We start from the raw sequence: 27,949 nt of genomic DNA, 5'->3' as shown, positions 1-27,949 counted from the left end.
GGAAAATGCCTAAAAAAAAGACAGGTGCGAGAAAGAAGGCTGAGAACCGGCGGGAACGTGAAAAACAGCTAAGAGCATCAAGAAGCACCATAGATTTAGCTAAACACCCATGTAATGCTTCAATGGTAATGGCCTTTATTTGATAGCAGCTGATAGTTGAAAAACTGTGTAGTAGCTATCTGAAATACACCTGAATATGTTATTAGCAAATGTAGTATTACTGCATGTATTTCATTATTGAATATGAAATCTGTTTTAGAAACTTGCCCATTGTTTTCATTGATACTTAGCAGTGATTTCTGTTAGCTGTTATACTATTTCTAAAGTATGAGTTTGCTGCTAACTGCAAGGTCAATAGTTTGAGCCCATCACTTGCTCTATTGGAGAAAGATGAGGCATTATGCTTCCATAAAGATGGATAGCCTCGGATACCCTATACAGGTCGTTATGAGTTGGAACCAACTTGGCACATAGCCACCACCACCAGCATTTTACTTCAGCTACTGTTGGTGATGCGTAGCTATTGAACAAGATTCATAATAATTGGTACCTTTCCATCATTTTCTTTTTGAATTCGTAACTCATTTCATTTGTCTTTCGGAACTTCTTCCACATTTCTTTACGTGTTTTTGGCATCTTGTTCTTGTTTTCTCTGTGCTAAGTGGCTTACATCAGATAATTTCAGGGTTTCTTTGAATTGTCAAAGTTGTGAAAGAGCAAACATTGTTACTGTTACTTCGTTCTTTTCTTCACTTTCTGTGAATTAGCACGCGTTTCCCCATTTCTGTTACTGTATTTTTTTCTGATTTCCCTATTTTTAATTGTTTTTGGTGAACAAATATGGCATGCTTTATAGTGGTTACATTTCATGAAGTCAGTTTTAATGAAACTGATGGGCTCGAATCACTGACCTTGTAGTTCACAGTTCATGCTTATCCAATGGAGCTACTGAGCTCCCAATGACGTATTTACTGTGATGTCATTAAACCAATGTTTATTGTGTATCTACTGTGTGCCAAGTAGTATACCAGGCACTGTAGGGGATTCATAGATGAAGAGACAGACAGATCCTATCCTCAGGACTTGTTTGTTTATAAGTGACAGCATTCCAAGTCAACTTAGGAAAAAAATAATAGAAATATTAAGTGGATAATGGAATAATTTGTACATTTGTGAAGGAGAAGGGTATAGCTTGTACTCAAGGACAACTTGCAGGTCCAGTTCTTGATTTTTTTTTTTTTTTAAAGTTTTTATTGTGAATTGAATGAAAGTTTACTGGGAAGATCCTCAGTTTTACATTCAACAAATCATACACCTTGTTTCATTACAATGATTATCATCCCCTCCATGTACCATCAGATAACAATATTTCTATTCACTTTAGGTCTTTTTTTTTTTTTTAAATTCATGCACATATAATAATTTATACCACCAAAGGGCACATTCTGCAAGTCTGCCTCCTGGCTGTCAGCTCTTAGTCCCTCTCTTCCCATGAGTCCAGAGTCCTCAGCTGCTTCCCTCTCCATGTCCCCATCTCTGCCTCCATCTCTGGTGTCGCCGCTTCTCTTGATAAGGTCCTGCATTCTGCTCATGCTCCCTTGATGGCCCTAGGGTCCTCTGTTTCTGGACTGTAAGATGAACTGCTTCCCCATTTTTGTTACAAAATTTCTACCTTTACAGTTGTGACAGTCACAATTAGTCATGATAACAGTTACTCATTATTGAATCATGAGACACTATCCCCAGCTCTTTTAACCAGAACCATCTAGATAGACAAGATGAAAACTATTCAGTGGGACTCTTTCTTCCCATGCACACTCCTTAAATTAAACTCCCTCTTGAAACCTTGTAAGCCAGTCACTTCGTGCCTTAATTGCCTCCTCATTTTAAGTAGCCAGTGTGTAAGTTGCCCATCCCTATCTACCGTGTGTACAGAGGGGATAGCATTGATACTTGATGTGAAGACTCCTTCCCTCTCTGTTGGTATCTAGAGTTACTACCTCCATGAGAAGCTAGTACATCAAATTGTAGTAATTTACCCTTGTTACCTTTATCAAAAATTGTTTTGTTCTTTGATTTTTTATCTTTTTCCTGTTTTCATTTTCTCAGATTATCTTTCTCCATTTGATTCATTGCCACTGGTAGCTGCCTGTTTCCCATTGCATATTGTTACTCTCAGAGAGGGGAAGAACTCTTGATAGCTTGGGCTTGGGTAGGCATCCATTCCAGAACTAACAATTTCAAGGGGCAAGTGTGTTAGGAAGGAAAGGTAAAATTGCAAGCACAGATGAGGCTATGGGCCATGTTCCAAGAAGAGTGATACTGAGCAGAGAAAGCAGTAAATGAGATGCACAGAAATACATCAATGAGAACCAGACTTTGGCAAGTGCTACAATATAGGTTCAGTGCATTAAATCCAAGTGTTCTGGCTCGGTAGGATAAGCACTGAACTGCTCTCTACATGGTCGCTAGTCAAACCCACCTGCAGCTCCTTGGAAACACCCTACACAGGATTTCTATGAGTTGGAACTAACTCAGTGAACTTAACAACAACAACAAAGTGTTGATAAAGTTGAGTTTATTGATTGTATAGTAGAGGCAGCACGCAGAGGAGGTGAGATCATTACCACCAGAACTTCAAACAGGTCGAGTGTGAGCACAGAACTATTTTAAGAAAATATATTAGAATAAGGGAAGGCATACAGAAGCATAAAGGCGTGGGAAAGAGAGAGTTCAAAGACATATTTAGGAAATAGCTGACCAGTATGTGAATGTTAACTTATGTGTCTGTTGATACTTGCACACATGAGTGGAATTGAAGGCTTTGGGGAGTGTCATTTGCATTTTATCACAGAAAAGTATGTTTTTTTAATAATATAAGTAAAGTTTTAATATGTAGCCAGTAGAAAAATTAATGTTATGTCTTTGCAATTTACAGGAATGTGACAAGTGTCAGAGGTAATTTTTTTCCTATCTACATGTGATAATAAAATATGCCCTCTGACTTTTAATCTTATATTGACTGTGTTTTTTGTTTGTTGTTTTTACATAACTAGGAGGCAGAAGAATAGAGCATTTTGCTATTTTTGTAATTCTGTACAGAAGTTACCAATTTGTGCACAGTGTGGTAAGTACATGATAACTAAGAACACATGCCTTTTCTTTTATAAAATATTCATTTGGAATTTTATCAGTTTTGACCTGTAGTTGTTAATGCTCATATTACACTGTATCATTAATAAAATAGCATCAAATACTATTTGATCTACCAAAACTCTTATCAATTCTTAGTTTTGCTTCTTTGATATAATTCTGAAAAATGATTTATAATAGAGGTATAGGTTACCAAAAAGCTGCATTATATCTTGAACCAATCCAAATCAAACCCACTGCCATTGAGTCACTCTAACTGACAGCAACCTCACATAGGGTTTCTAACACTACTGATTCGTCCAGGAGCATCTGGTGCATTTGAATTGCCTAACACATAGCACCACCAGGGATCTTTGTGTTTTCTATCGTCAAGTCAGTTCTGATTCAGCGAACCTCTTTAGGGTTTCTGAGGCTATAAATCTTTGCAGGAGCAAAAAGCCTCATCTTTCTCCAATGAAGTGGCAGGTGGTCTCGAATCACCAACCTGTGATTAGCAGTCCTGTGCTTATCCTATACAGCTGTCATACTACTGTATTAAACATTCAAACTAAAGCTAAAAGGAAGTTCACAGAGAAGAAAGATTGGTATTTTCTAAATAATCTTCCACAGAATCCCTGAGATATTAGTAGAATTTTATCAGTTTGACCAGTGCTTCATTCTGTATTCGCTAACTGGAAGTTTTGTATTGTGTATTTGGTTTTAATGGTTTTGAAGTCCTGCAGTAAATAAAACGTGATTAACTATCACTGGGACTTCTGGTGTGGCTCTGTGGGATCAGCACTGGACTGTGAACCACAACGTCAGCAGATTCCCCACACTTTTATTTGAATAAGTATACCCTTTATATATGGTGTAAGAAATTTCAGGTGGAACACAGTTTGGGCTGTATTCATGTAAGCACCTTTTGGCGCTATAGGATTAGCGCTGGATTGAGAACCATAAGGTTGGCAGTTCAAACCCATCAGCTGTTCCTCAGAAACACTATACAGGGTTGGTATGATTTGGAACTGACTCAACAGTACTTAAACAACAATAGCAATCCTAAAGCATTACAGAAAGTTAATAATGCCTATGGCTACGTCCCTCCCTGATGTTTGTAGTATTTTATCAGGGTCACTGTGAGTCAGAACCGACTCCATGGTACTTAACAACAGCAACATTTCAAAGAAAACTTTCATTTTTAAAATTAATGAGAGAACACGGAACTGAAAAGAATACTCATCTTCTAGTTTTTGCATTCTTACTTTATGAATGGCATGGTGAGAAATTGAGGATGAGAAAACATAGAGAAGCATAAGAGAGATATTCTTGTTAGGACCATGCCATTATTTTTAGTGCCCCTGGGTTTGAATCATAGGCTTATTATATTTCATAGTAAAATTAAACTACTGGTGCGGTGCTGTAGGATCAACACTGGACTGTGAACCACAACGTTGACTGTGAACCCACCAGCTGCTTCTCGGAAACCCTAGACAGGGTCACTGAGTTGGAACTGACTCCATGGCACTGAACAAACTAGTATTTATATATTTATATATGTTGCTTTAATGGTTTTGAAGCCCTGCCTTAAATAAACCTGATTAAGTATTATAATGTAGTACCACACCAGGATTCCAAATACTATATAGTACTATATAAGTCCTGGAGTCCTGGTGTGGTGCCATGGGTTAATGCACCAGACTGCAAAGCCATTTGAACTGCAAGGTTGTCAGTTCAAGCTCACCAGCTGCTCTTTGTGGGTTAATGCACTGGACTGTAAAGTTGGTTTGAACCACAAGGTTGCCAGTTCAAGTTCATCTGTTGCTCTTTGGAAACCCTATACAGGGTCACGACTGACTCAACAGCGCTTAACAGCAATGTATAACACATCACAATAACAATATATAAATATTAGCGTCCTAGTGTGGTATTGTAGGATAAGCACTCCACTGCTAACCACAAGCCCAGCAGTACTGACTCACCAGTGGTTCCTTGAACCCTATACAGGGTGTCTATGAGTCTGAACCCACTTGATGACTCTTAGCATGTAAGTACATGTTGTTGTTGTTAAGTGCCGTCGAGTCGGTATAAGCAACGGATTGCTAACCTTAAGGTCAGAGTTCAACCCTGCCAGCCACTCCATGAGAGAAACATGAGGCTGTCTGTTCTAATAAAGATTTATAGTCTCAGAAACCCTATAAAGGTCACTGTGAGTTAGAATTAACTAGATGGCACTATTGTTGTTTTTTTATTTATTTAAATAATACATTTTTCCTTGATTCTTGGCCCTAATGTTAGGCACCGAACAGTTTTGTGACCGCTGACTCTCGTTTCTGGGTTTCTGTTTTTCCCCATTTTTTGTTGACCAACTTTGTTCCTCAGACAAGATAGTGGAAAATTGAGCCTTTTATACTTCATTCTTGTTCCACTTAGTTGAATCACAATGAGTGATTAATGTGTCACTGTTGATCCCCACATAGTAATGATAAAGTGAAGTTTTGACACAGCCTTGGGTTGGTAATTTGTGGCTAAATCATAGTTTTCCTGGTTTAATTTGTTTTTCAGCTCTTATCAGTATAGTCCTATTTTTGGAATTCATTTGAGCACTTACCTCAGAATTCTGTTCTAAGAATGTATACCTGGGTACTGTATTGGTAAATTTTTACCTATACATAGATTTTTTTAAAATGAACCTGATGAATAGCATGTCATACTCAGATCATTTAGTATGATCTCCTGGTGTGGCGCTGTGAGTTAATGTGCCAGACTGCAAAGCCATTTGAATTGCAGTTCAAGCTCACCAGCTGCTCCTCGGAAACCTTGTACAGGGTCTCTATGCGTCGGAATTGACTCGATGGCACTTAACAACAACAGCAAGAAGTCTATGAAAAGAAATTAAGGAATAACTTTAAATTTTTACAAACTCAGTTGTAAATTATGAGAAGTTTGTTTTTTCTTTACTTATAAGCCTGGCTTTTTAAAAACATTAGTTCATCTGAAGATTTACAGATTTTCAACTGGTATAAATGATCTTTAGTTCTGGTGTGATGCTAAAGAGTAAGCACTACATTGCTAACTGTAAGGTTGGTTGTTCAAACCCACCAGCCATTTCTTGGAAACCTTATGCAGGGTCCCTAAGAGTTTGAATCAACTCAACCTTACTTAACAACACCAATATAAATGATTTTTAGGTAGCAAAGTATAACCTGCAGATCTTACATGCACAAATTAGCATATAAATTAGTTTATTTTGTTATTCATTTTAATATATGTATTTAATAATCTTAAAAGATCTGATTCAAGTAATCAGATGTCAGTTATATCGTTTTCCTTTTATTTGTATAAATCGTATTAGTATTTCATTCCAGTTATTTTCAATGATAATTTATCTTGGGCTAGATAAAAAGAGGAGTTAGTGACTACTTGCCTATACTACTTTGCAAGACTAATAATACAAACTTTTTCATTAAAAGGGAAAACAAAGTGTATGATGAAGTCTTCAGACTGTGTCATAAAGCATGCTGGTGTTTACAGTACTGGCCTTGCAATGGTGGTAAGTTTCTTTTCACTGTCTCTTAGACTTTTAGGTTTCCAAGGATAAGAAAAAGTCATTTTGATGTTTAGTGACTTTTTTGTAAATATCAGCCCTGTCCCCTTTTCTTGAAACAGCCTGCAGTTGTTTGGATTATCTGTGGCATACACTTTGTATGGCTTTCCTGTATTATTTGTAATTATATTAGTTTTGTTTATAGTACCTATGTGTTAATTAAACTTCAGAACATTATTATTAGGCTTCTACTATATAGGATCTCTGGTAGCATAGTGGTTATGAATTGGGCTGCTAACCTCAAGGTCAGCAGTTCGAAACTAAACTACCCGCTGTTCTGCGGGAGAAAGATGAGGCTTTCTGCTCCCATAAAGATTTAACAGCCTTGTAAACCCTGTGCAGGGTTGCTATGAGTCGAAACCGACTCCATGGCACATAATCAACCAACCATACTGAAAGCTCTGCTCAACCAAAGCCCAAGCCTTTTTAATATGCACACCATAGTTCTGAAAGAACTGTAGTATTAATAGGTTTATTTTTTTTTAAAAGTTTGACATTTACCAAGAACTCTTTACTTAAACAGAGTTATATGTAATCTCTTCATTACATATAGGATTTTGTAAGGAAACTCTCCATGTTTTAGATAATAAAAACAGTTGGTTATGTGTGATGCATTTTGTTCTTTCATTGGAAAATATGATTTCATAGGTTTTGTTACATGTTGTATGACATGCTTCATTTCCAAATTGTAACATATTAGTAAATTAATACCACATGTATATCAAGGTGAATATTTTATTTATAGTAACTCTAAGAATATATAGTTTTCTATAATGAAGTAAAACTTTATGTGATATATTTCATATGCGCATAACATAGAGGCAAGGAGCCAGAAGAAGTATTCATAATCTTTTGAGTTCCTCTATGTTTATTTTAAATAGGGGAATGTTGATACTGTCTTTATTTTAAAACTCTTGCGTTTTTCCTTGGGGTAGCTTGTTGTTAAGGCCAACTCATAGTGACCCTGTATAGGGTTTCCAAGGCTGTACATCTTTATAGTAGTGAATGTCTAAAATATATGCATGTGTGTTTTCTGTTTTATTTTTGAATTCACTGAGTTGTATCATTTGAATGATGTGTTCATACATGGAGAAAACACAGTGGAAACATACATTACTAGCTGTAAATTCTAGAAAAGTGGTCTGGGTATTTTCTATTTGTCTCCCTCCCATTTCCTTCCTTTTCATTCTTCTCAACTCAACTTGGCATGGAAGTCAGACTTACAGACTGGATCTGTGGCCTCTGCTTTGGGTTTGGCCAATGGAAGGCAACTGCAGGACACCAAAGGATGGGAGGAGACTCAGATCTGGGTGTTTTGGACTGCAGTCAGCAGTTCAAAACTACCAGCTGTTCCTTGGGAGAAAGATGAGGCATTCTGCTCCCATAAAGATTTACAGCCTTGGAAACCCTGTACAGCGTTGCTATGAGTCGGAACCGACTCATAAGCACCATCAAAAGTCTAAAAGTCACGGTTCTAAAAGTCATGGTTTTCCTGAGGGCTTCCTCCTTACAGCTACCCTGAGGGCTGTGGTGACTGCTCCCTTCCCTCCCCTTCCACCTTCAGTCCTAGGAATGGTAACTGCATCATCTTTTGATATTTTTCCTAAACCCCATCCTCTCCTTTGTAAAGTTTCTTTTAAACTCTCCTTGATTACCCATGTTGTGTGCTATCTTCTTTACTGGGACCTGATCAATTCAAAAGAGAGAAAATTGAGAGTTTGACATTTGCACTAATACTCCATTCTTACAAGTCAAAAAAATCCTTCCTTTTTGCTGTTTGAGTCTTTTGTTACAGAATTTTGAGTGGAATACTGACTTGAGATTCATTCAGAAGATATGGATTTAAATTTCAGAACTAGTCTAGAGCCTCAGATTCCCCATTTGTAAAGAAAAGAGTTATCTATTCCTTTCTAGCTCTTAATACTATATAGTTGCCATTGTGTTTTGAGAAGTTATGTTTTAACTGTCTGTTTTTGGCATATGAGCAGGCTTCGAAAAGTTCATGTAAAAATGGAACTAAAAGATAATGGAATTTTTCCACAAACTTTTTAAAGCCCCCTTGGAAAATTGGATAGCAATAACCTGTAGTTTAGTTCATATGTTTTACTTTGATTTTTTTATTACAAAAAAAAATGTAATAATGAAAGTTTTAAAATTTTAAATGTTGTAATTTATATGTATTTTAAAGCAAATATTGCTGTAAAAGGAAGGAAGGACAAAAAAGCTTGCAGAAATGTAGTAATTTTTCTCTATTATTCTAGAAGAGCTATATGGTTATTTGATAAATTACACCGACAAGAATTTTTCTTGTCAGAAATGTTGATGTTTGTTTATAAATGTTGGTTATTTTATAAATTACACTGACAAGAATTTTTCTTGTCAGAAATGTTGATGTTTGAAAAAATTGTAAAAACTATCATCGAGTTTATGGGGCTCATGGAACTATAGGAAGTGCCGTAAACATGAGTGTTTAAACTGGGCTTCAAAGTTGATTTGAGTCAGAATTCATTTTGTGGGAAATTCCAGGTCCTTGACTTACTTTAATGATTAATACTTGGGTAAGTTTATCCTTTTTCTTTAACTTTATTTTGGTGTATAGCTAACGTTTGTGTATTGTGGGTAGTGTGAGGTAGTTTCTTTTTCAGAGAACTTTGATTTAAAGTGAAAAATAAAATCTTTATTGACACTACTTAATCATCACCGAGGGCAGACAAATTGCTAATTGTGTAACATTCTGATGATTTGTTAATTGTTGTTGGCCATCGAGTCTGTTCCGTCTCATGGTGATCATCCTGTGCAGGGTTTCTGAGGCCTTATCTTTCTCCTGAGGAGCAGCTGATAGATTTGAACTGCTGACCTGCTACCAGGGCTCCTGTTCTGATGGTTGTTGTTAAGTGCCATTGAGTTTGTTCCAACTCATACAGGTTTTTTTGTTTGTTTGTTTTTGCGGAAGAGGAAAGCCTCATCCTGTTCCTGTGGAGCTTATGGTTCCCATTTCAGTGCTGGTGAATGATGATTTCAGCAGGCCAGAGATTAATTTTCTGTTCTTTACTTCCAGGGTGCAATATGTGACTTTTGTGAAGCTTGGGTTTGCCATGGAAGGAAGTGTCTCAGTACACATGCCTGTGCCTGTCCTCTTACTGATGCCGAGTGTGTGGAGTGTGAACGAGGTGTATGGGACCATGGTGAGTGAGTTACAAGCAAATAACTCAACCAGTCTGCTTTGTTACAAATGATGACTGACTTTTCAACTTTACAAATGCTTTTGCTAAGCATTTTTTTCAGGATGTTGCTTACTGTTAATCCTAATATCTGGTATCCCTTTTTGGCTGTCAGTTTATTTGGAACATAGATTTATACTGATAATAATCATTGTTAGTATGGTAGCAGGTAGGGAAGGAAGTTTTGTGGGAGCCAGGAGATGGTGGGAATTAACTTTTTTTTCAATTTCATATACTTTGACAGTTTTTACTGTAGCTTTTACTTCGGTGTCATTTTGGTGCAACTCTGAACTTCTCATAATTTTCCAAGCAGTTTTACAGGTATGCGTTTTATAAAAATAAAAGTTTATCATATCTACTTTAGTGCTTTCTTTTTGACTCCAATAGGTGGCAGAATATTCAGTTGTTCTTTTTGCCATAACTTTCTCTGTGAAGATGATCAGTTTGAACATCAAGCCAGCTGCCAGGTTTTAGAAGCAGAAACATTTAAATGTAAGTTTTTATTACTTCTTGGTAACGGTACCTAGTTTTTCATACAGCTTCTTTTGGAAATGTAATTACTTCTTTGTCTGTCCTCTCTCCAGAAAAAATTCAAACAGTCAGTCGTCTCTTGGTTCTCAACCGGGGTGCCAGTGTCATTTTAGTTGGGTCTTTTCTTCCTTTTATGAGACTGAACAGGTGTTGGCAGGACTTACAACAAACATTTCTGGTCCTGAGTGCTGAATATCTTTTTACTTCACTTCCTCTTTCCCTTCCCCATCACATACTCATTTTCAAATGCCCTCAGTGAGTGATATTACCCATAGTTGATTTCCTCTAGTTGGTTTACATGAGTCTTAAAATGTGCATCAGAAACTCCTGTGGAAATTAAAGAAAAAAATACAGGTGCCCAGTCCTCACCCCTAGAGATTCTTTGTTTAAGTCCATGGTAGGTGGTGGTTGTTGAGTGCCATTGAATTGGTTCCCACTTATAATGCTCTTTTATAGGGTTTCCAAGGAGTGGCTAGTGGGTTTGAACCACCAACCTTGTGGTTAGTAGTCCTGGCTGTTGTTTAACCTCTATAAATCATTCTTACGTATCTCCCAGTTGAGAACCAGTGCTACTGAGTGAGCCAGAGTTATCATCTTTATAAATAAATAATATTTTATTTCTACTGTATTTATTGTCAGAAGATCAGGGTTTAGAGTCAAACATTGCTTGAATTCTTAGTAGGTTTTGTTGTTGTCAAATGTCTTAGAGTCTATTTTGACTCTTAATGAACCTGTATAGGGCTTCCAAAGAGCAACTGGTGCTTTTAAGCTGCCAACTTTGGGGATAAAAGTTTATTAATTAACCTATAGCAGTACTCCAGTTATTTTGTTGAATTGGACAAATTACTGACTTTTTCTAACCGTCAGTTTCCTTATGTCTAAGAAGATGCTAATTTCTTCTCTATAGAGTTAATTTAAATGGTAATACATAGTAAGCCTCAGTTGTGAGATACTGAACTCAAAACCAACCAAACCCCAAGTTGATTCTTACTCCTAGCAACTCTATAGGACAGAGTAGAACTACTCTGTCAGTCTTTATGGGGAGCATTGGGAGTATTTTCAAAGTAGCCAACAGATAGTGGGTTGGTAGTGGTCTGTGCTCTCGGTCACTGCACTACCAGGGCCTCTTCTAGCATTTTTGTTAGTTTGATTTTAAGTGCCATCGAGTCAGTTCTGACTCATAGTAGTGACCCTGAATAAGGTTCCTGAGGAACAGCTGCTGGGTTTGAACTGCCGGTCTGTGGTTTGCAGTCCTGTGCTGATCTTACAGCACCACACCAGGAGGACCCCTATTAAAAATAGTGAATACCATTGCAGGAATTCTGGTGTGGCACTGTAGGATAAGCACTGGACCAAAGGTTGTTTGAATTGCAATGTCAGCGGTTCAAACTCACCAGCCACTTTTTGGAAACCCTGTATAGGGCCACTATAAGTCAGAACTGACTCAAAGGTACTTAACAAAAGCATCTACAGGCAAAAGATAAATTTTCCAGATAGTTACTTTATTTTATTTGGTTCTTATTCTTGTATGAAGTGCTAATCTTTATACTCATCTGTAAGTTAAAAGTTGAGTAAGTCAGGAGTCTGCTAAGTAAGTATAACTATTTCTTGCAATACTTATATAGAAATTTGCAAATATTACATAAGAATCACAAACTACATAGCATTTCATAGAATTCTGTAGAACATGAGTTATACAAAAATGAGGTATCATTATAGCATGTTTTATAGCATTTGACCTGAAAGATAAACTGAGTGATAAGGCTGTGATTTCATTAAGGTCTTTCAGTGATTCAGTGAAAAAGCACAAGAAAAACATGAAAACTGAATTATCGACAGCATTTTAAGATGACTCTTAAATTCGTCTTAAAGTGCCACTGTGTCATTGTTAAAGTCATTTTTGTTGCAGATTCACAGGGTCCTTGCTGTAATATGTCCTTTCTGCACACCTATTTTTTTATTTTTATTTTTTTACTTTATTGTTTCCTGGATATTTTTCTTTTACCAGTTGTTATTGGATGCCTGAAATGTTTTCTTGGAAATGTTGTTGTTGTTGTTGTTATGTGCCGTGGAGTCGATTCCGACTCATAGCGACCCTGTACAGGGTTTCTGAGACTGTAAATCTTTACGGGAGCAGAACACCTCATCTTTCTCCCGCGGAACAACTGGTAGTTTCGAACTGCTGACCTTAAAGTTCGTAGCCCGATTCGTAACCACTACGCTACTGCCTTAATAATATACACAGTCCCACAGTTACAGTGTTTTCGCCCCCTAATTATTTATATGGAATACTCATGTGGCACTGCAGGATAAGTACTGGACTGCTGACCTCAAGGTTGGCGGTTCAAACCCACCAACCACTCCTTGTAAACACTATACTGGGTCACTATGAGTCAGGACCAATTCAACAGTACTTAACAATATCAACAATACATTTTGTAATTTATGGAATTGACCTTAGCAACTATGGGTTGAGAGATTTAGAAATCAATAAACATAAATTTATATGTATAATCACTGAGAAGGCTATTCTAAGAAAAAACATCAACACTGTCTTAGAACTCTGCTTTTGTCATGTTAAATGATAAAAATGACCTCAGGACTTCTAATTTAAAATAGCTGTTGTCAGCAGGTTCTAATGCCTCCCAACCTGCTTTTTAAAGAAATACCCTGAAGATATAAAAATATATTTAAAAACAACAACAACAAAAAACACAATATAAAAATTCCTGCTAGGAGAATCTTACTGATTTCACAATCTGGAAGAAATACATTTTCTACAAAAGTCTAATTGAAGATTTTGACATTGAGATAGCAAAAAACTGGGCCTTAAAGATATATGCGAGTAATTGTAGTAGTTAACTTTTGTTACTTTATTCAGTCCATATTTTTGCATATACTTCACTAATGCATTTGCATTTACATCTAGTATTCATCAATTCTGTTATTATTGTTAAGTGCCTTCAAGTCCATTCAGACTCCAGACTCGGAGTTTCATGTTTCTAAATTTGTGGGAGCAGGAAGCCCCATCTTTCTACCGTGGAATATCTGGTGGGCTTAGAATCAACAACATTGGGTTTGAAGTCCAGTGTTTATCCATGCTCATCATTAATTGTTGTTGTTGTTAAGTGCCATCGAGTCAGTTCCCACCCATAGCGACCCTGTATAGGGTTTCCCAGGAGCAGCTGGTGAGCTTAAACAAAAGACCTTGCAGTTCAAACTGACTTTGCCGTCTTGCGCATTAACCCACAGTGCCACATCATTAATTGTTGTTGTTAGGTGCCATCGAGTTGGTACTGATTCATAGTGACCCTGTGCACAATAGAAAAAAACACAGCCCGGTCCTGGGCCAACGTCACAGTTGTTGCCACACTTTAGCATGTTGATACTGCCACTTTCCCAATCCATCTCTCTGGGGGTCTTCCTCTTTTTCTCTGACCCTCCACCTTACCAAACATGATACCTTTCTCCAGAGATTGGTCCCTCCTGACAATATGTATGAAGTATGAGAGACGAAGTTTGGCCATCTTGACCTCCAAGGAGCACTCTGGCTACACTTCTTCCAACACAGATCTGTTGATTCTTTTGGCAGCCTATGACACTGAATATTCTCCTCCAACACCAGAACTTAAAAGCATCAATTCTTCTACAGTCTTCCTTATTCACTGTCCAGCTTTAGCATGCATATGTGAAATGACCAGTATTAAGGTGGCTCTCTAAGTAAAAATGTTAAGTGCTGTCAAGTTGACTCCGACTCATAGTGATCCTGTATCGGGTTTCTGAGGAGTCCTGGTTAGCACTGTGGGTTAATGTGCTGGATTGCAAGGTCAGTGGTTCATGCTCACCAACTGCTCCTCAGAAACCTTATACAGTGTCGCTATGAGTCAGCACCGACTCAGCCACTTAATAACAACATAGGGTTTCCAAGAAGCAGCTGGTGGGTTTTGAGCTACCTGCTTTGGTTTACAGCTCAGTGCTGATTCATACATTTTTTTGCCCACTTGAAAATTCTATTCATAATCATACCATCTACCTTTTATCAAGGAGCTCTAGTAGTTACTAGTCGAGCTCCTAACCTCAAGGTCAGCAGTTCGAAACTACTAGCATTTCTGTGGGAGAATGATGAGGCTTTCTGCTCCCATAGATTTACAGCCTCAGAAACCCTGTGCAGGGTCACTTCAAGTCAGAACCAACTCCATGGCTCATAACCACTACCATTTATCAGAGCTCATGCAGAAAGTGACAGTAGGAGAGAATGTATAATGGGGATAATTTAGTTTTAAATTTTCAACCGTTATATCAATAGGGGAAGGGCTTCTGCTAACGTCATGGGAAAAAAGGCAAATTTTGCCATTTCATGTTTCTAAAAATAATGTTACGTTACCATTTCCTAGATCTGAGGAAATTTGAGAATAATTAGACGTGATATTAAGAAATATTGGTTGGTGCAGTTGTTGATGTTTTCTTGTGGCTGGGCATTCCATTTTTCTGGCTGGGGATTTCATTTTTATGGATCCTCTAGGTTGTATTATAAAGCAGAAAAAGCTTCATTTAGTCTGAGATACTATGTCCAGTATAAATCTATGGAAAATAGTGTTTTCATTCCAAGTGTGAATGTGGATATATTATATACTTTCTCCCATAGGTATTTCATGCAATCGACTTGGCCAGCATTCCTGTCTCCGTTGTAAGGTAACTTGAGTTTTGCTTTTTAATCTGTATTTCTGTTAGTCCTTGGATTATTTGTAACTGTAATGAAGGTTACAAGGAAGCTTTACAGTTTGCTACTTTAATTCTTTTATTTTAGAGATTATGGAAATACAGTTGTGTACACCTACATGACTCAGTATTAGCACACATCTGCTGAACAGCATTTTTTACACATGACATGTATGGAGAATGCTCTGATAAAAATAATGGGAGTCGATTTAAATTAATGTCAAAATGTACCTGCTTAGAAGAGTTTGGGTAAAGTGCAGATTTCTGTGCTCTGTTTCTATAAACCTTGCCTCTTTCATTTCTACTTTCCAAAGATTGTAGATAGACCCAGCCAAGTCAGTCCCCCTCAGAAACATTCTCTGCATCTTCTGTTCTTAACTCAGTCTCTTATCTCTGCTTCAGTTTTTTGTTTTTTTTTGACAAGTAGATAATTTTATAAAGCTAAAATCAAAGACTTCAGACGTGGAAAAATTCATAAGTATGAGGAAGTAATAAAACAAAAGTGACCACAAGGATTACAGATATATTTAAATCTCAGACCTGGGAAATGGACTATACACAGCCTTCTAGGGGAGAAGAGAAACTCCTTATGTTCTGCCAGCACTGCACCTTTGGCTTGTTTTCAGTGGTTGGTGGAACATGAATAGGAACCACATTGTTGCTTGGAGACATGTCGTTTTCACATCTGTCTGACATTAGCTTCTGAGATACAATGCGATATATCTCTGTCAGGATTGTTTGAAAAGCAGCTTCTACATTTGTAGAGTCTAGGGTAGATGTCTCAATGAATGACAAACCACTCTTTTCTGCAAAAGCTCTTGCTTCATCTGTAGGGACTGCCCTGAGATGGCGTAAATCACTCTTATTGCCCACAAGCATGATAATAGTATTACTATCAGCATGATCTCTCTGTTCTTTCAGCCATCGCTCTACATTTTCATATGTGAGATGTTTAGCAAGGTCATAAACCAATAAGGCACCTACAGTTCCACGATATTATGCTGATGTTATAGCTCAGTACCGCTCTTGCCCTGCTGTGTCCCATATCTGTGCCTTTATTGTTTTTCCATCAACTTGGATGCTTCTTGTTGCAAACTCTACTCCAATGGTGCTCTTGCTTTCCAGATTAAACTTATTTCGAGTGAATCGAGACAGGAGATTACTCTTTCCGACACCAGAATCTCCAATAAGTACAACTTTGAAGAGATAGTCATACTCTCGTCGCTGGTGCCCATGGCGCAGCCGAGAAGGGAAGGGGCGGGAGCAGCAGTGGTCTCTGCTTCAGTTTTATCAAATGCCTTTCATTTTGTTAAAATGCCCATGTTCTTAAGTCTTCAAGTTTGTTCAAGAGGGCTTCAAAATAATCTGTGGAAAAGTTCCATTATCTTTTCATTCCAGTTTTCCACAAACTTTTTGAAGCCTACTCGTATATGTTGTTTCATTTGCCTAGACTACGCTTCTATCTTTCCTTACCTTGCTGCAGCCCCATTCTCGTTCATATCTCAGTTAAGATTTCCTGTCTCTAAAGAAGCCTTTTCTGAATCCTATGTCTGGTTTAGAACCTCCCCTTTCCCTTTTAAAGCATAGTATCTTGAAATTGCCTTTCCTTTTGTGTCTGTCTTTAGTTAGAATCTCTACTCTGTGAGGGTAGATCGCCTGCTCACCATTATATCATCAAGGACCTCATTAACACTCAAATATTTGTGAAAGAATAAATGTGTCTGTAGGTCACACCTTGTCTTAATTACCTGATGCTGCCAGAAAACCACAAAACCAAAATGGCCCCACCCCCCCACCCCTCATGGTTATATGGTTATGCCTTTGAAGAACAGAAATTTATCATCCCACAGTTTTGGAGACTATAGATCCAAAACAGCATTGGCCTGGCACTAGGGGAAGTGTTTCTCCATGTTGGTAGTGGCAGGAGTGTTCCTTGTAGACAGCTCTTCACATGATATGTTCCCCTTGGGAGTATGTGTGTGGGGGGTTTATCTGGGCCCCTTCTTTATAAGACATCATTCGCAAAGGATTAGGATTAGCACTCACCTTGCTCATGTCTGACTCCATTAACCAGAAAGCCATTATTCCCAGACCAGGGGTCTGTACCCTGTGTGTACAGTAAGTCTCTACCTTTTCTTAGGTCATAGGCTCAGAAAAGACCATTTCCCTTAAATTGAAATTGGAAGCCTGGAATCAGAAGTTAGTTCCAACAAAACTCCTAATCTCTCTACCCTGACAGAATTATGTTTTTTAATGTTCTTGAAATAATGTCTTTAAAAATATTATTTTATTTATTTATTTTTAACATTTTTACTTCTGTGCAGGCTTGTTTCTGTGATGAGCATACAAGGAGCAAGGTGTTTAAGCAAGAAAAAGGAAAACAGCCTCCCTGCCCTAAATGTGGACATGAAACTCAGGAGACTAAAGATCTCAGCATGTCAAGTAGGTGTCTTCTTAAAAACCAGTGCTGTGATTTTGGCTTTATGCTTAGATATTGTTTGCTATCTTCCTACTTCTCTTCTCCTCCTGTTTGGAAAGATAAGTATGTTTTCTTGAGCAAATGTAATGTTGTTAAGTGCCGTCGAGTTGATTCTGACTCATAGTGACCCTGTATTACTATGTAATACAACATTGTGGTTAACCTAGTGCTTACCCTACAGTTTTGGAAAATATGTGGGTATTATTTTTCAATTTGACTTAAGAAATATGAGGGGCCTTCATGAAGTTTATGGAAATGGAATTAAAGAACTGTTTTGAAACTTCCTCATATGTGAATACTAAAATTTAAGACCAAAAAAAAGTGTTTTTCTGTTTTAGCTGATGCTTCCATGTTAAATAACTAGGTAGCTAAATCTTTAATACTAAATTGTTGGTAAACTTAAGCACTTAAAAGTTGGAATTCATTGTAATGATACTCTTTTTTTTTTTTTTTTTTTTATTGTGGATAGAGTGAAAGTTTATAGGACAGACCATCAAAACATATACCTTGTTTCATTGCAATGATTATAATCCCCTCCATGTACCATCATTACCAGTGTTTGTCTTTATTCACTTTAGCTTTTTTATGGGGGTGGGGAAACCCAGCCCTCAGGCATATATAATAATTTACACCTCTAAATGGCACATTCTGCAAGTCTGCCTCCTGGCCACCAGTTCTTAGTCCCTCTATTCCCATAAATCTAGAGTCCTCAGCTGCTCCCTCTCTCCATGTCCCACATCTCTTCCTCTGTCTCTGGTGTTGCTGCTTCTCTGAATAAGGTCCCACATTCTGCTTGTGCTCTTCTCCCTTGATGGTCTTAGGGTTCTTGTTTCTGGACTGTAAGATTAACCACTCCCCTGTTTTTGTTACAAAACTTATAATTTTACAATTGTGACAGTCACAGTTAGTCATGATGACAGTTATTCACTATTGAATCATAAGAATTTTATCCCCATCTCTTTCAACAGACCCATCTAGACGAGATGAAAACTATTCAGTGGGGACTCTTTCTATCTCCGCACCCCCCGTCCCCCACTTTTTTAAACTATCCTCCCTCTTGAAACCTTGTAAGCTAGTCACTTTGTGCCTTTATTGTCCCCTCATTTTAGGTAGCCAATGTCTAAGTTGCCCTTCCCTATCTACCCTGTGTACAGGGTGGGGCTAGCATTGACTTGATGTGAAGACCTCTTCCCTCTCTTGGTATTTAGAGGAGCCCTGGTGTGGCGCTGTGGGCTAATGCATCAGACTACAAATTCGTTTGAACTGCAAGGTCAATGGTTCAAGTTCACCAGCTGCTCCTTGGAAATCCTATACAGTTTCGCTGTGGGTTGGCATCAACTAGATGGCACTTAACAACAACAGCCTCCATGAGTATAGGTCAGGTTCATCAAATTGTAGCAATTTACCCTTGTTTCCTTTATTTACATTTTTTTTTTTTTTAATATCCTCTAGTCAAGTTCTGATTATCAAGCCATTGAGGCTAGGTCAAATGCGTACTATCTGCAAGTTTCGGTGTTCTTGTGCATTTCCTGCCACTTCACATCAGCTGGATACTTCACTCTCAGCTCTAGCCCTCTGTGGCTATGTCCTTGTCCATGGGCTCAAGTGCTCCCACTCACCATCCTTTGGACTAACCAGCCCTTCCTCTTCTCTCTCTCGTCTCCAGGTTAACGGGAGTCAATGGACTGTGGTTGAACTCAGCCCATTTCTTCATTACTGCCTTTACCCATCTTCCACTCATCAGCTAACCAATGTAGTTGACAGCAAGCTTACATGCCTGTTCATGTGTTCCCTTTGAATTGAAGGAACTTGATTGCTTGCCTTGATGGCTTCCTGATGAACAGTTTGCTTACTCTTGTAGTAGCCAATCATACTGCCATTTTTGTTTTGGGCTTTTCCTGATGATCCTTCTTTGAAGATGTGTCTTCTGTTTCTGGAGCTGTTCCAGGCTGGTCTGCTTGTCCTTACTAGTGGGAATGTCCCACCTCATATGGTTCTGGATGGGACTCAGTATTCTACCTAAGGTCCTACACTCTGTAAAGTGTCTATTTTACAATAGTAGGAATGGGAAACCAATATTCATAAGACAGTCAAGCATTTTAGTATTATTTCCCTTCAAACTATGCCTAAATCCCTGTGTCCCAGAGCCCTGTTGTTCCAAGTTTGAGCATGCATCACTATTTACCTCTGTCCCACTTAGGCCATGCACCCTTTCTTAGTGTTCCCCTATCTATCTTGTTCTTCCACCTCCTGCCCCTTCTTGTATTGCCCTCCACAACACATGAACTAAACCCCCCACCCCAACCCCACTGTTCTGGTTACCTTATATTCTATTAACTCTTCCCTCAATTTAAGACAGTCTATTTTATCCTGTAACCTATCTGATCACTTAGATATCTGTTCCTCTGTGTCTACCTTCTTTCACATTGTAATTGTTTTGATCATAAACTGACCTCCCAGATCCTCTGTTCTTATAATTTTATTCTGTTGGCTCTTCCATTTGTCAATTGAGTTCAGGGTTATGCTGCCACGTGCGTCATTCTCTGGTTGTTGTCTATTCTTGTTGGTTCTCAGTCCACAGAACTTCCTTTAGGATGTTTTTCATATCAGGGTTGGCTTTGGAAAAATCCCTTAGATTCTGTTTATCCTGGAATGTTTTGATTATACCATTGTATTTAATTGACAGCTTTGCTGGGTAGAGCATTCTTGGTTGGCTGTTTTTTTTCTTTTAGGATTTTATATATGTCTCCCCATTGCCTTCTTGCCTGCATGGTTTCTGTTGAGTGATCCAAGCTTAATCTGATTTGCTTGCCTTTGTGTATTACACTTCTCTTTTCTGTAGCTGCTTTCAGGGTACTGTCTTTATCTTTGATTTTGGAGAGCTTGATTATTATGTGTCTTGGTGATTTTCTTTTAGGGTCTATCCCTCCAGGGGTTCGTTGAGCTTGAATTCTTATCTTTTCACTTTTCAGGATACTGGAGAAATTTTCTTCCAGCAGTTCTTCAGCTATTTCCTCTGTGGACTTGTATGATTCTTCCTGTTCCAGAATGCTGATAATTCTTAAGTTATTCCCCTTTGTGTTGTCCAACATAAATTTTAGGCCTGTTTCCTATTTTGTTACCCATTTTTGTGCTTGCTCTTCTATCTTAGCAGTGTTGAGAGATTTATCTTCTAGCTCACTAATTTTGGCTTCTAACTCTTCAGTTCTACTCATTTGCCCTTTTAGTGTATTGTCCATTTCTGATATTCTATTATTAATCATTTGGACCTCTTTATGTAGGCTTTGAATTGTTTCCAGTGCTGTATCTATCTTCTCTGATTGTTCCTGTAGCGCTTTCCTGACTTCTTCCTTATTTTTCTCAACTCCATTGTATAGTGTTTTGATACATTTTATAATCATTTTTCTGAATTCCTTGTCAGGCATTTCCAAAGCCTGTCCATCTTTCATTTCATTATGTAGGTCTACTTCTAGCCATTTGCCTCAGTCACTTTATCTTGTTTCTGGACATATGTTGATATGGTCATCTGTTTCTGTTATTTGGGCATATTCAGGAATTATCTGTGGCCTTAATACTTAGATGGGTGTGTATATTGATTTTTTTTTTTTTTTGCTTTCTGATTACCTTTGGGTAGATGTGATCAGTAGATGGGCTTCCCTTTTCACTCTTCTTCCTGAGAAAATTCAAGATGCCACTGCTGGTCATTGTGACATAACTCAGGGCTTAATTTTTGGCCTATTTCCTTTTTAGTCTGCCTGTCCATCCACAATCCCTGGTTCAGGTCTTTTTCCTGATGATAAACAGTTTAGGGCCAACTGTGGCCATTTTGCACTGCCATTTGGTTTTAAGTGGAAACTGTCTCTTTAAATTACGAGGAGATTTGTGTGCATTTGTAGTAGAACCCTCCGGGGGTGGTGGTGGGGTATCCACTCGCTTAGGCACCCCCTCTAGTCACCAGAATGGAGGTTTGCAGATAGTGAGAGACCAATGAACAGATACTCAAAAAAAAAGAATGTCCACACATGTATATCCACGGTTCTGTAAGGTGTCTGTGGTTGCTTTGATCTTCCCCTGCTTGGTCTCTCCCAAGATGTTGGTTATGGGAGCATCTGAGAATTTTGAATTAGAAAGCACTGGATTTCTTGCTTCTGCTGCAGATTCCCCTAGCTGTAAGCCTTCCAACCATCTAAATATTCCTTAATATGAAGTTCACAGTTCTGGCACCATTCACTGAGCCTGCTTGGTCCGATAGTCTGTGTTGTTGCTGATTGAGCTCCTCACTTCACTTCCACCCTCTCCGCCATCTTATTTGTTCTTCTGGTGGTATTTTAAACTGTGTATTATTTGATGAGAATTACAATCATGGTATGGCGCTGTAGGTTAAGCACCGGACTGCTAACCAGAAGGTTGGAGGTTCAAACTTATCATCTGCTCCTCAGAAACCCAATAGAGGGTCACTGTGAGTCAGGACTGACTCGATGGTACTTAATAACAGCAATAACATGTAAAATCATCGCTGTAGGAAATTGTTAGAATTTTTCTTTATGAAGAAATAAGACTGTTACAAATACGCTTATAGTATTGTAGCACACACAATTTGTTACAGAGAAATTTGACTCTAAACAAAGAATATCAGAGTAGGACCAGAATTCTAAATGGTTCTGACAATACTGTGTTTTGTCAAAGATACCGTTTTATAATTAGTTTGATGTACTGGCGCAAGGAATGAAAGATTTTGTTTTCCAGAGCATCTTAATTAAATTATCTGTCTATAAAAACATAATGACATATGAAATCAACTGTGTTTGTGGTATATATGAATTAAAAAGTAAATTTTAATGTACCAAACAAAAGACAATTTATTTTTTAACATGCCTTATTTAACTTACTGTTGGAGAGTGCTATTTTAATTTTTTCAGCATTTTCTAGATTTAATGAAATGACACTGTAATCTTTATTATTTGTTATGATATGTGCGTAGACTAAAATGATCAAGCTGAATGTTTCTAAAGTATCCTTAATTAAATATTAAACGAAATTTAGCAAAATATGGTCTGTTGCTGTCATTTTGGAGTAAGAATCAGTGAAGTGCATGTAATTTGATATATCTTAAAGGGAAATGCGAATGCAGAGAACCGAAATGCAGAAAATACCCTTTCTGTCTTTTGTAGCACGCTCCCTGAAATTTGGCAGACAGACTGGAGGTGAAGAGGCTGAGGAAGCGTCTGGGTATGATGCCTATTGGAAGACCCTTTCATCGGGCAAATATGGGGACACCAGCTACCAGGATGAAGATGAGGATGAATATGAAGCAGAGGATGATGAGGAGGAAGAAGATGAAGGCGAAAAGGATTCAGATACTGAGTCATCCGATTTATTTACTAATCTGAATTTAGGAAGGACCTATGCCAGTGGCTATGCTCACTATGAGGAACAAGAGAGCTAGGTGAGCTGTTTGCCCATTGGCTGGCTAGTGTTAGAGGAGTAGGGCTGTGTGTGTGCTGATGAATCATGTGTGGGTGTTCCAAAGTACTGTCACTTAGCCTTGTGCAAAAGATATGCTGAAGGGGGCAAGGAGAGGAGGCAAAGCATTTTTAAAAATTTCCAAAAAAATCCGGCTTATATCATAAAAAATGAGTTTCAAGTATATGGTTTTTATTGATTCAAGTAATAGAAGCATCATGAATTAGATTATTATAGATTTGAATCTATTAGGGTTTTTTTTTGCCAGTTAAATCCATCTACAGGATAAAGGAATAGGATAATAATATATTTGAAATTAAATTGCTGTTTTTATTTTTTAAATATTGCTTTATCAGTTTACTCTTTGTGATTTTGTAAAATGTAATGGGTAAAAAAAATTACTGTATTTTTCCTTTTATGTCTACAGATAGAAGTCTTATATTGTATATTCTAAAGTTTCATTAAATGTTCTTGTTGTCTTTAAGTAGTCATGACCTGTATGTTTTAGTGATTGACTTACTGATCTCTTTATTAACAGTATATGTCCAGAACAGTACCTATTACTAATGCCTAAAAGTATAGACAACTACTTTTCAGTGACCCAGATTTCACGAATATTATATAGGAATTCTGTTTTCTTCAAATAAATGTGGTATTTCACTTAACTGCCTTTGACATTTTATTTCATTTCGTGTTCTCAGTTTTTAAAACATATTTTGGCAAGCATTCAAATGTGTTTGTATTAGCTACTTCACATTTTTCTTGGCCTAATACTGCTGAAAAGGTAGCAGAGATTCAATTCTGTGGTAGGTACAAGGTGTGCTGCCTAGGTCGTTCCATCTTTGTTGTTAGGTAAAGATTAGACTGTCTTTGGCACAAAGTCTAGTTGTTACAGCTACTTTGGTAATGAATTGGGATGGTAAATGGGAATGCACCAGCAGACTGGGTGACAATTGATATATAGGGAGAACATTATAGCTATAAGGATATAAGGTTGAATGATTATTGCTAAGCCATTGTTTCACAGCAATGTAATAAACAGTGCGGGCATTAAGAATAGGTATTGGAGATCCAGGTGTGAAAGCCAGAGGGAAGTTGGTTAAATATAAAAAAGCTTTCATGCAACAGGAAGTCCGAATAACTGAGGACCAAGCTCTGGGCTTAGTGATGGATAGGATAAACTTCAGACACTTGCCAACCAAGGTGAATCTGCTGTACCAAGATCAGGGCGTTGTTTGGGGAAACTGGGGACCCTGACAAGTGAAATGGAGATGTCTGAATGATGCCCCTGAAGATACTGCCCAGACTCCTGACCTTTCTGAGCCTGCAGGTAGAGCCCACCCCACCTTATTAAGCATGGTCACGCCCCACTCTACCTCCATGTAGAAGATACTGCAGAGACTTCTGTCCTCCAGGTAATGCCCTCTTCCCAGAATCTGACCCGCATCCTGGCCTCTTCATCCAAAATTAAGGATGTGGTTGTTAAATGTCTTTGAGTTGGTTCCACTCTTAGTGACTCTGAATAGGGTTTCTGAGGAGCAGCTGGGGGTTTGAACCACCAGCCTTGTGGTTAGCAGTTCAGTGTTTAGCTTATAGTGCCACTAAAATTAGGGTTAAACAAAACTCATTTAATGGTGCTGGGCCAAAAGAAGGAAGAAAAGATTGTATCGCCATCTGTGAGAATCAGCCACTGTAGGCTGGAAGGGTATGCTTGGAACTAGAACTTGAAGATACAGGATTTAACACCCTGGCAAGGATCCTAGGTTGTGTGCTGTTGTATCGGTTCCAACTCATAGTGGCCCCATGGGTTTCCAAGGTTTCCAAGGCTGTAAATCTTTATGAAAGCAGGAAGCCTCATCTTTGTCCTATGGTGTGACTAGTGGATTTAACTTTCTGACCTGGTGGTTAGCAGCCCAATGTTAACCCATTAGGCCGCCAGTGATCCTAAAGGATCCTAGGAGATGTTATGAAATCACTACCTCTATAGCTTCTAAAACCATGGAGAAAGCAATGGCCCATATGGAGTAAAGTTGAATTGCCAGGATTGTGGCAGATACCTGAAGAAGGGATTAAAAACGTTGAGGGAAGGGAGTGTACTAGAATGAATAGACTATGTTTGGCTGGAAGGTATCTTAGATGATTATGTTCCATAGGAAGGCACACCATTTCACAAGGTTACAAAAACAGGACTAAAGCAGTTGAGTGAAGCCTCTTTGTAGCTTGGTGTTAAAAGTACACTTTGAAAGCAGAGGCTATAAATCTTTATGGGAGCAGATAGCCTCATCTTTCTGCATCTGCTTGCTTTCATCTGCTTGCTCTATTTGAATGACTGTCTCCTGCTCTATGCATAGGTTCCACATTTGCACAATTTGTTGTTGCTGTTAAATGCCATTGAGTCTGTTCTGACTCACAACGACCCTATGATTTCCAAGGAGTGACTGGTGAGTTTGAACCATCAACTTTGGGGTTAGCAGTCCACCGCTCATCCTACAATGCCACAGCAGGACACCATGGGCACTCTTAAGTGTTCGAAAGTTCCCATTCTTCACAATGTTATCTATAATTTGTTATGATCCATACAGATGAATGCCTTGCATAATTATTAAAACACATCTTTCTTGTATTCTTAGCCATCAACTAAGATTCATTTGATGTCAGCAATGATAACCTTCATTCCATGTCCTCTTGAATTTGGCTTGAGTTTTGGGTAGCTGTAATGATTTTGAGCTTCATTATCTCTTTCTTCAGATGTAATCAATTTCATTTCTGTGTATTTCGATCTGGGGAATTTTCATCAATTTTATGTTGAAAAAAGGTATTTGCAATGGCTAAGTTGTTGGTCTTAAAAAATTCTATCATTTGATCTTTAGCATGGTTTCTATACCAAGGCCATATTGTCTTTCCTCTTTGTTTCCAGTGTTCACATTTGAATCCCCAGTAATTACCAATGCATGTTGATTGCATGTTTGTTCATTTTCAAATACAAAAGTTGGTTGTATTTCAAATACAAAAGTGCCATTAAACAGTTTCAATTCATAGGGATTCTGTATATGATTTATGAGGAGTGACTGGTGGATTTGAGCTGCTTACCTTGCGATTAGCAGTCAAGTTCTTACCTTACATTGCCACACCCGGACTCTGATGTTGCAGAAGTTGGTAGAATTCTTTGATTTCTTCATCTGTTGATTTAGGGTTTGGTGTGTAAATTTGAATAATATTCCTATCAATTGATGATGAATACTGATGAATGTGAACACTGTTCTTTTTCAATTTGTCATTCTAGGTAGAGTAAGCCATATGATTGATTTAGAATAGCCACTTCAGCTCACTAATTCCTAGGATATGAATGTTCATGGGTTCCATTTTATCTAAGACTTCCAATTTTCCTAGATTTATACATTGTGCATTCCATGTTCTGATTATTAATGTTTTCACCTGTTTCATTTTCTTTTGAGTCATGCCATATCAGCAAATGAATATCTCAAAAGTTTTGCTCTATCCATGTCATTAAGTCTATCTTGATGAAGCTCATCTCCAATCTTATTTTGAGTGCCTTCCAACATGATGGGCTCGTTTCCTGACACTAGAGTTGCTAAGTACCATCAAGTTGGTTTCAACTCGATGTAAGTGACCCTATGTAAGGTTCCCGAGACTGTAAACTCTCCTTTCTACTATGGAGCAACTGGTAGATTTGAACTGCTGACCTATTGGTTAGCAGCCCACCGTGTAACCACTATGCTAGCTATATAGTTGAAAATAAGCTCAACCAATAGTTGCCTTGATTACAAATGCTGTGTCAGATAGGGTATATTTCTTAAAGCAGAGACTATGACCCTATGTATACGAAATGTAGCCTTTTGATTTTGCAAGCACATTCATCTCCCATTCAGAAAAGGGTATAAGAAACAATTTTCATTTGCATGGAATGGACAGTAATATAAATTCACTGGTTTACCCACGGGTTTTACCAACTCTTCTACCTAATCCTAAAGTACATTGTTGTTGTTGTTAAGTGCTGTCGAGTCAGTGCCGATCCATAGCGACCTTGTATAGGGTTTCCAAGGAGCAGCTGGTGAGCTTGAACCACCATCCTTGCAGTTCAAATGACTGCAGTCTGACACGTTAACCCACAGCATCACACCAGGACTCCTAAAGTACATGGGTCGATGATATTATACTGATGAAACTGGATGAGCAAGAAATGGCTATAACATTGGGACAGTGTTCCGGAGTGTCAGAGAGAAATTTTATACATGTGCAGGAGCCTGCCATATTTATAAAATTTAGGGTTTCAGTGGCCAGAGACAGGATGGTACATTACCTCCAAAGTAAAAGATAACTGCACACACCTCCTACCATGAATAAGGAAGCACAGTGTTTGGTGAACCTCCTTGGGTTCTGGAAACAGCACGTTCTACACCATATAATGGATTATGGCAAAGACTGTCAACTTTGAATGGATCCTACAGCATGAAAGGCCTGGGCAACAAGTCTAGACTGCAGCGGAAGCAGCCCTATTCCAGGGACTAAAGGGTCAATGTTGCAATACTGGGGATATCAGTGATAAGAAAAGGTGCCATGTGGAGTTTGTGGCAGGTCATAGAGAATCAAAATGCAGGGTCCTGGAATTCTAGAGGAATATCATGTATTCTGCCTTAGATACATATATACACCTTTAGAGAAAACTGTTGTTGGCATGCTGTTGGAATGTGTTGTTGTTAGGTGCCATCGAGTTGGCACCGACTCATAGCGACCTGATGCACAGCAGAATGAAACAAAGTCCAATCCTTGGCCAAC

General features: G+C 38.2%; 1 protein-coding gene and 1 pseudogene across 2 annotated transcripts; one reads left to right on the top strand and one right to left on the bottom strand.

Moving 5' to 3' along the window:
* ZNF330 (zinc finger protein 330) lies at nucleotides 1-23,646 on the top strand. 2 transcript variants are annotated; one of them, XM_006872212.1, is made up of 9 exons: nucleotides 1-125; nucleotides 2,939-2,958; nucleotides 3,057-3,127; nucleotides 6,606-6,685; nucleotides 9,798-9,924; nucleotides 10,348-10,452; nucleotides 15,137-15,183; nucleotides 17,535-17,652; nucleotides 22,861-23,646. In XM_006872212.1, exons 1-9 carry the CDS (start codon nucleotides 6-8, stop codon nucleotides 23,133-23,135), a joined length of 963 nt encoding a protein of 320 aa, XP_006872274.1. In that variant the 5' UTR covers nucleotides 1-5; the 3' UTR covers nucleotides 23,136-23,646. The 2 variants fall into 2 exon arrangements, with proteins under 2 accessions (XP_006872274.1, XP_006872275.1); XM_006872213.1 differs by lacking the exon at nucleotides 3,057-3,127 and having other exon boundaries at nucleotides 22,861-23,241.
* Nucleotides 15,763-16,709, bottom strand: LOC102842040 (annotated as a pseudogene).
* Nucleotides 23,647-27,949: the final 4,303 nt, after the last annotated feature.

This window comes from Chrysochloris asiatica, unplaced genomic scaffold (assembly GCF_000296735.1).
Source record: "Chrysochloris asiatica unplaced genomic scaffold, ChrAsi1.0 scaffold00187, whole genome shotgun sequence".
In the NCBI taxonomy this organism is placed as follows: Eukaryota; Metazoa; Chordata; class Mammalia; order Afrosoricida; family Chrysochloridae; genus Chrysochloris; species Chrysochloris asiatica.
Note: the sequence above shows the minus strand (reverse complement) of the source record. Positions and strands in the feature narration are given on the sequence as shown.

What these genes read in the sequence shown, in the direction of transcription:
- ZNF330 (XM_006872212.1), top strand. Translation starts at nt 6, where the DNA reads ATGCCTAAAAAAAAGACAGGTGCGAGAAAGAAGGCTGAGAACCGGCGG. An exon ending in ACCCATGTAATGCTTCAATG is followed by an intron (nt 126 to 2,938) that starts GTAATGGCCTTT and finishes TGCAATTTACAG; the next exon opens with GAATGTGACAAGTGTCAGAG. An exon ending in ACGAGGTGTATGGGACCATG is followed by an intron (nt 9,925 to 10,347) that starts GTGAGTGAGTTA and finishes TGACTCCAATAG; the next exon opens with GTGGCAGAATATTCAGTTGT.